This window comes from Phaethon aethereus (genome assembly GCF_964289735.1).
Source record: "Phaethon aethereus genome assembly, chromosome: 1".
Lineage (NCBI taxonomy): Eukaryota > Metazoa > Chordata > Aves > Phaethontiformes > Phaethontidae > Phaethon > Phaethon aethereus.
In genome coordinates, this window is record NC_138575.1 from 56,687,926 (window position 1) to 56,696,349 (window position 8,424).

At 50.5% G+C, this 8,424-nt stretch overlaps 1 protein-coding gene across 1 annotated transcript; it reads right to left on the reverse strand.

Moving 5' to 3' along the window:
- Nucleotides 1-815: 815 nt before the first annotated feature.
- On the reverse strand, nucleotides 816-7,759 carry SERHL2 (serine hydrolase like 2; the record flags this gene model as incomplete). Its single annotated transcript, XM_082012996.1, has 11 exons — nucleotides 816-932; nucleotides 1,248-1,341; nucleotides 2,780-2,856; nucleotides 3,629-3,663; nucleotides 4,014-4,093; nucleotides 4,369-4,478; nucleotides 5,279-5,353; nucleotides 5,556-5,575; nucleotides 6,279-6,320; nucleotides 7,418-7,531; nucleotides 7,603-7,759. The coding sequence occupies 11 exons, from the start codon at nucleotides 7,757-7,759 to the stop codon at nucleotides 816-818; spliced, it is 921 nt and encodes a 306-aa protein (XP_081869122.1).
- Between the last annotated feature and the right edge of the window lie 665 nt (nucleotides 7,760-8,424).

Consider the following 8,424-nt stretch of genomic DNA (forward strand, 5'->3'; position numbering starts at 1 on the left):
TCCTTAATATGCTGTTACCTAAAGCAGAATGCATGTAAGAATCACTGCCTCCTAAGACTGGTGTTTTAGCTGCTTGGGTGAGCATCCCAAAAGAAAGGAGGTTCACTCTCCTATACAGTCAAGATGACAGAGTTAATGGTGGAAGATTAATCTTTATTTATGACAGAAATAATCTGACAACTTTTCCATTATTAGTATTCTCCTAGCTGCTTCAGCTAGAGGATTAGTGACTCATTCCCTAGGCATTCATTAAAATGGCTTTCTGTGCCCAGGTGTGCTCTTACTTAAGCTGACTTTTAAACAAGCAGCAGCTCTCACAGCAGAACAGAGACACTGAAGCCCTCTGAGCTTGGGCATCCATGGAAGTAAGCAGAGAAGCAGAATGCTCCTGGTTTTTTAGGTCTAATCCTGGGAGGAGACTGGTTGCACCATCCTCAGGAAGAAGTTGAGATGAGCCACCTATAGCTGGTATTGCTGCTGCTGTCATGGAAGATGCCTCTGCCTGTATTCCTGCTCCATTTCAGGGTGCAAGTTAGGAAAAAGCAAGGGGAAAGCCACTCTGGGCATCTATCCCTGTACTCACAGAGCTGAAAGTGGAGGAACAATTCCTTTTCCCTTTGACAACAGGGATATTTTGCTCAGCTGTCCCCCAGGGAACTCCCTGGCAAACCTGCTTCCACCTTGCAGTGAGCTAAGCCTTGGGAAAGGTACCATGGAACTGATGTTGGGTGTGAGGTAGGAACGGTGACAATTCCTCCAGAACCTCCTTTTTAGCTCACTGTTCTCCTGGATTGCTGCAGCACTGACCCTTCTTCCTAGAGCCTGGCTCTGGCATTCTGTGCTGTCAGGAAGTTGCTGATGATCCCAGACACCACCTCTGGTTCATTCAGGTGCACAAAATGACTCCCAGGCACCTCTACTAGCTGGATGTGCTGGAGGGAGAAGACATAAGATGTGGACCAAGTGTTCCCTTGGGCAAGCTGTGCTTGCTGTGTGGCAATTCAGGGTGCAGGGGGTGAGGCAGGACAGGGCTGGGAGGACTGGGTAAGAGCTGGGTCCAGAGGCCAGTAGTACTGACTTGGGACTTCAGCAGCAGGGGCAAAGTTGGCTTCCCCCCATGTGAGGACTGTGATGTTCAGGACAAATCACCTAGCAGGGGCTGTCCACCAAGGTGAGTTGCTTCCTAGCTGCTGCTCCCAGGTTGGTGGCACTTGGAGTGGAGATGCAAGGATGGAATTTGCTCTCACCTCTTTGAGGGTAGATTCAATTGCCTCCTGTAGAGCTTTCACAAAGTGATTTCTGCTGCTGAGCTTGTGTGGTACCAAGAGTCCATCTTGTGCTCTGAAAAGCAACAGCAAGCCTCAGTACAGCATGCAGTGTGCCTCTGTTTGTCTTTGCTGCTGTCCTGTCCCCAAGACAATGGAGTGAAAGACCCAGTTGCTCTTTCCAGGCTGCTTCTCAACAGCAGGGTTACAGGGTAATACAGGGTAGTCAGAGGAGCACGGCACAGCTTGGCTAAGCAGCTATTTTCTATCAAACTATCCATTTAAAACCTTGGGTGCCTGCCTAGTAGTGTCAGAGTGGAGACTGATTAAAACCCCCCAGGGCTGGCTCCTTAACTGGTCTGTGTACATCAGTCCCTGCCCCCACCCTGTCTTCTGCTCTTCATTTTTTTTTTCCAGCCAGCTTCTACATCTCCCCTCTGTCCCTTTCCCCATTCCATACTTCTGTTTTCAACAGGGTGTGCGCTACTTGGAGATGGAGGTATCAGGGCAGTCCTCCTGGAGAAGCCACCATTAGACTTCCCTGCAGAGCTAAGATCATGCTGTCTCCTACTGTCCTGTTGGTGATGGGACAAGGTGACACCCCAGGCTCAAAGGCATGTACTCTGTATGGCCTAGAGGACTTGTCCTCACCATGATGTTGCATTTCTGGACAAGCAGGACAATCTCAAAGTTCTTACAATTTTAAAAGACCGGGAAAGCCAAAACTGCATATCATTTTTCAACTTCTAGCACTTCCTTTCATTTCCTAGAGTCTTTTAACAGCACCACAGAGGCCAAGGGAGCCAGAGCCCTGCACATCTTGCCCTCCAAGGGTATTGGAAAAATGCAGAGGACTGACAGAATCAGCTTAACAGCATGTGTGGCTCTGCACAAGCCCCTGGCTACTCCCCTCAGCTCCTCCCTGCCCCTGGCACTGCAGGGGAGAGCTTGCAATAGCTGGGTCTGGCCAGGGGCTCCAGGACCAGCTGGAGGTGGAAGCTGCCATGGCTTCACGAGTTCGCTCAGGGAAGAGGTTTTGGGGTCTGAAGAAGGGGGCAGGCTGTGTTGCTGTGACTGGGGGAAGAGCCAGGCCAGGAGGAAAGCAAGTAGAAGTGGTGCCGTGGAGGGTTGTGTGTTTGCCAGGATGGTCCCTTGCTGTGGGGCCAAGGGACAGAAAGTCATGGGACAGCAATGTGAAGGCATGAGTGGGGGGAGGACAGGACAGGTCAGGCAGTTCCTTGGTCGGCCTTGCACCAGGGAGGCCCAGCCTGAAAATGCAGCACCAGGCCAGCAGGAGGACCTGCCAGCTGCTCTCTGCCTGCTGCCCAAGGCAGTGGTGGGGGAGCTAGGAAATGCTTCTCACATGTGAGGCTGTACTGGTGTGCCAACTGGCCCAAAGGTCTGGGTGGCTGCTGCAGAGGAAGGGGTAGCAGAGGACTCCTCTCTAACCTTCACCCCTCTACCTAGGGCTACAGGGAGGCAACGAGGGTTGGTTTGGCTTGTGCCTCACTCACACAATGATGAGAACACGGTCCTGAATCTTCTGCAGGAGCTTCACGCACTGCTCCACTGTGAAGGACTCTCGATTCTGCTGCAGGTGCAAAGATAGAGAGAGCGGCAAAGTCAGGGACAGCAGCTGGGGGCAGTGGGTGTCCCTGACCCCTGCCACACTAGCAGCTCTGAAGGCAGACGTGGCTGTGGCCCTGAAGCTGCTGTGCTGGGACATGACAGGCGGCCAGGCTGCACACAAGAATAACTGGCTCTGCAAAGGCTCCTTCTGTCCAGCTGTGTTTCAGGGCTGCCAGCAACACTGCCTGCTGGGATATAGCACATATGGGAATGATCTCATAGCAGAGAAAAGCTTTAAAAATCCTTTTACTAAAAAGGAGACAGTACACTACTCTGGCTTTCATAGCCTGGCAGGAGCACAGGTAGAGGCGGCCCTACTTGCTCAAAAGTGGCACAAAGCTATCAAAATATCAAACAAGGACTTTGCTCCACTCTCCCCCTTTCTCATACAGATGACCTGACAAGGAAGCTGACCTAAAGCATCCATCCATCAGCTGCCTGAAGAGTTATAACAGCAGAAAAATGTGGCCAGGAGGCCCTGGGGCAGAGGAATTGCTAAAAAAAAAAAAATCTGTAATGTTTTCCAGTGACTGTAAGCTGAGTCAGTTAATGATCGAGCGCAGGCTCTTTTAACAGCAGCATTTGAGAGAGATGTGGGAATTAGGGAAGCAGAAAGTAAAGAGTTGGGTGGAGGCAAGGCCTGGGCTCAGTGAACAGGCCTCCACTATCTCCGAGTCTTCTGTAAGCTCAGGGCTCAGAAGCGGCAGGGGGCACATCAGAAAAGCAATGCTCACCGTACGGACTCTCATGTCTCTGTTATATACCAGGCCTGGAATGAAAAAACAAGAGAAAGTTTTCATGTATTGCACAAGTTGCTCTCCTTCTGTTCACCTTTGGGGTCTGCCCAAGACTTTTTGAGACAAGAGGAATACGATTAATTCATATTTTCCCTTTTTTTGATTCCTTTTCTTTACACATTCTAGGACTCGCGCACCAACCCCAGTTGCTAGGAAGGGAGTGCTCTGCCTTCAGACCTAATTGATCCCATTCAGGCTGCATAAACTTATAGCTAGGGCACCCTGTACCCTGTGGAAGACAATGGCTGTTGGCATTGCTCCCTTCCCACACCCAGCATTGGCCCAGCCTTGTGATGAGCCCTGTCTCCAAGCAGCCCCTTACCGGCGGGCGTCTCAGTTGCTCCTCGCTGCAGTAGGATTGCCCCACCCTCTGCTGTCAGATGTCTGTTTGCTTCTAAGAGCCTGGGGGAGACATGGCAGAGAGATTGTTCTGCTGGGAAAGGGAGGAAGCCAAGCAAAAATGGCATGACAAGGTGACAGGGAGCTCTCAGAGTGCTTCAGAGAGGAGCAGGAAGCAGCAGCAGCTTCTACCAGCAGAAGCAAAAGGTCTTGCTGAAATTCCAGAGGAGGACTTGAAAGGGGAAGTAGAGGAACAGTTTCCCCTTCTGGTTCAAGTAGCCATAACTCTGTCCAAGGTGAGGGCAGGCAGCAAATGAAGAGGACAGATGGGAACCCACCTCTGCAATGCTGCTTCAGGGCTACGTGCTTTGGGAGTTTGCTGCTTTGCCTCTAGACTCAGTAATCTGTCAATCACCATCCGTTTTGATTTCAGCCATGCCTCAGTGTCCTGAAACAAAGAGAGGTAAGGAACACAAGTAACCCCTCTCTTCTGAATCGTTCTACCCCTTCTCAGAGGGTAGCAGAGGACATTTTGCCCTTCAGCAACAATCAGAACTGCTACCAGTTATGGACATCATATTAAAAATGCCCATTTCTGGGGAAAAGGGAACAGCAGTATTTAAAAGGCAAGGTAGGAACAGAAAGCTAAGCACTGCTGTAAAGAACTTAACTTTTTACTCCTGCAATCTCTTCCTACCCCTTTCTACCTCACTTTTGAGTTGAGGACAACTGTCCAAAAAAACAAGGGAAATCTGGTATCTTTTGTCTCTCTGGCCCTGGACTTCTGTCCCACTTCTGCCAACCAAAGCTCCAGCATCTGGTAGCAGGTTGGGAATGCAGCTTTATGTCCTGCCAGGAACAGAAAAAGAAAAAGAAATCCACCAACCTTGCATGCAGGTCACCCAACAAGCTGTTGGCAAAAAGACAACCTCGGCTGGCAGTTGCTTGGACAGAGAAGCTCCAGTTCCCTTTGTAGAAGGGCATGGCATAGACAAGTGAATTTTGGTGCTAAGGGACTGCAGGCTGTGTAGCACTACCAAGTGTCCCCCAAGGGCTACCCTAAGCAGGGACCTCAGTCCATGCAACAAGGAGCAGATCTATGCCTGCCATAAAGGAAGAGCCCTGAGACTTGTGTGACCTGCCAGGAACTGGTCACATCAGTGCTTTCTCTGAACAAATGAGAGGAAGGAAAAAAACACATCTCTTTTTATTTTTAAAAGGGAGGGAGAAGGACACGTGAAATCTAACCTCTGGCGCTAGCAGAAAGCCAAGATTTTTCAGCAGGATCAGCGTGTCCACCATCTCAGGATAAAGGAAACAGAACTGAGGAGAGACGAAACAGTATGAGAGAAAGAGAAAGCTGAGCATTGAGTGATGTCTTCGTCCTGCTACAATGGAGAGGGGGTCAGAGAAGGGCCTCTCCTCCCCTGAGATCCAAGTCCCACACAGTCTGTCCATTCCTCTCCCCTTTGTTGTTCCAGCTGCAGAAATTACAAAACCCATGAAGAAAGGATGCTTTACTCACCATTCCTGCCACAGACCCACCTGTAAAGGAAAGAAGTGTGCTCAGTTATGGACTGGACACCCCTGGTAACAGAAACTCCCCCACAGCAGGAGCTGCCTTAGGAGCACAAATGCATGTTGTACCAAGGAACAAAGCCCCAGCAACAGAATAAAGCTCTCCCAGCAGGCAGGATGCAGGCAGAAAGCAGGGCTATTGGCCAGCTGGACTCCCCATCCTGCGCTATCCCCATCTCCCTTTCAGGCAGCAAAGGCCAGGGAAGAGTTACTAGTTGAAACAGTACGGTGAACAGGTACTGTGAGCTGTGGCCAGAGCAGCCCTAGGGAGCAAAAACCCAAATCATGGCAAAACCTAATCATGTCCCAGGGACAAAGAGATGGACCCTGGAATCCAGTTCCCCTCAGCAAGCTCCACGACCCACCAAGAAGGGCCTTGCTGTCCCCAGGCTTTGTGGCCTTTCAGGGACCAGGCAGAAAGGCCTGCTGCAAATTCTCCTGCCGTAGATTACCCTTCTTCACTTCTCACTGTTCCCTCCTGGGGGTGGGAGAAAGGCCCACAGCAAGAGTTACCACTGTTTGTACAGGGTCTTGAAAGCAGAGGCATTTCAAACAAGGGTACAGATTTTGTAATCACTCACAAACAGGAACCTGGTACTTGACACAATATAATAAATATTCCAATCCAGCTCCTCAGATCTCACAGCTTACAAGGACAAGAGCCACTTACCCATACTGTGACCCATCAGGGTGAACCGTCTCCACTGCAAGGCTAAGTGGCAACAGACAAAAAACAGTGCTGCATTAGAAACCAGAGCAGCGGCACCTTGCCGTTTCTCCACCAACATGGGCCCCTTCTCCCAGGAGGGCTTTTGCACTGCTTAATTTGCTTCCTAATCCAGAAACACGGTGGCTAAGTAGGCCAATTTTAAAGAAAGCAAGCATCTACCACCTCATTTCCTTGGTAGTTAAGCCACGAGGCTCTGAAGCTCTCTCTGTATGGCAAAGTACAGCAAATTCCCATTCACTGCCAGACACAAGACTGGCAAGAAGCAGCAAAGAAGCCTGACTGGGCAGCATCTGCTGGAAGCGAGAGACCTTGACAGAGCATCCTACTGCAGGGCATTCCGCAAGAGCTGGGAGGACACAGAGCCAGGTCCACTGCCTTGAGGAAAGTATGATCATTCCAAGTGAAAGCTCTCTGCACCATTTAGCACATCAGGATCTTCAGTCCATTTTTAGGGCACTCCGAGAGGCTTACAAGAAAATACCACTTCATCAGTGCTGCCCATATGGAATACATCTCACTGAAAGGCGTGTTTTACCTTTTGCCATGTCAAAGAACTTCTAGAGGCTCTCTGTATACTGAATGAGGGATGCAAAACTGCACATGCCACAGCCTCCCCCAAGATCATATAGGTGGGCAGTTAGATCAGGAGTTATTAGGAGCCCAAGACACCCTGGCTTTCAGATTTCTTTGTATGATACTAAAGCAAGCAACAAGCTGTCATCAGGGAGAAACAGAAGTCTCCAATTTATACCTAACACTGGTTAGAGGTCACTGGCTTCTTACAAAAAGTCAGCCTGGCAGAACTATGTAGTTGCATCCACCATTTCGCCACTAACTGCTTTCTAGTATAGAAACACTTGCTTCCCAGGGCTTATTGTTTCTTCCTCTCACAAAATACTGAGAAACAGGATGCTTATTCCATCTGTGGTCACAAAGCACCAGCTAACATCAGGCTAGGGAGAAGCAGAGGGAACTAACCCCAATCCTAGCAGTAAACGCTACCTGCCTTTTCCAAGGAGCAGGAGCAATATAGCATCCCCTGCACAAATATCTCCTTAAGGGTCCCTTCAACTACCCACCTGCTGCCACCCGGCGCACATCACTCACGTAATCCAGAAAATGGTAGGGGGAGCCTGCAGGTCGGTGGGATGACAAGCCATGGCCAGAAAAATCCATGGCCACATAATAGCAATCTGAAAGGGAGAGAGTATCAAATGTGCAGCCCTGCAACGTAGCAAGAACCGTCCTGAGGGGCCAGACCTACCTCTGGGGAGCAGTGGAATGAGCTTGTCAAAGGTGTTGGCGTTGTCCAGCCAGCCGTGCAAGCACAGCACAGGGTGTCCCTCTGAGGGTCCCCAGGCCTTGGCTGCCACATGGCCCCAGGGCACAGGGAACTTCAACTCTGAGAACATGCCCAGCATAGGGTGCTCACAAGTAACGTCCCTGGAGAGCCACGTGCTCGGAGTAGGTCCCAGGGATCTTATTAATGGCCCACAGCTCTGAAAGAGAGTAATACAGGCCTTCAGTAACTTACCAGCCTCCTGTGGTCTTAATTAGCAGCTTACTGATTTATAGCTCCCCATTCAACATCCCCAGCTGCCGTCCCTGCCTGCCTGTTTGGGGAATCCTCCTCCCAGCACATATTAGCGATGCTCCTAGGAAGAAACAAGCTTTCACTATGCAGGAGGAAAAAGTCTTCTCTCCGTGTCTCTGCAGCAGCTGCAACCCAACCAGAAGGCACAGGAGATCTGGCAAGAGGGAACGATGCAGAATTCCCCCAGCTAGCTGCAGTCAGCCAGGCACCTGTCCTGGACCAAAAAGACAATTTCAGGAATGACGATGCTGCCTCCAGTACTAGACTGTTACCACCTTCTCCTCTTTTACCTTGGTGCTTCTCCTCTTTCACACCACCAGTCCGCACCTTCGAGAGAGCAGCTGGCTACATGCCACACAGCAGGTCACCGTTGCCACCCGCCTGTGCACCCCTCAGGGCCAAGGACCTTGCATGGGATATGAGACCACAACCTGCTAGGCACCCACTTGACCTCAAACCTGTCTCATCACTGCCAATCTGCCTGGCAATCGC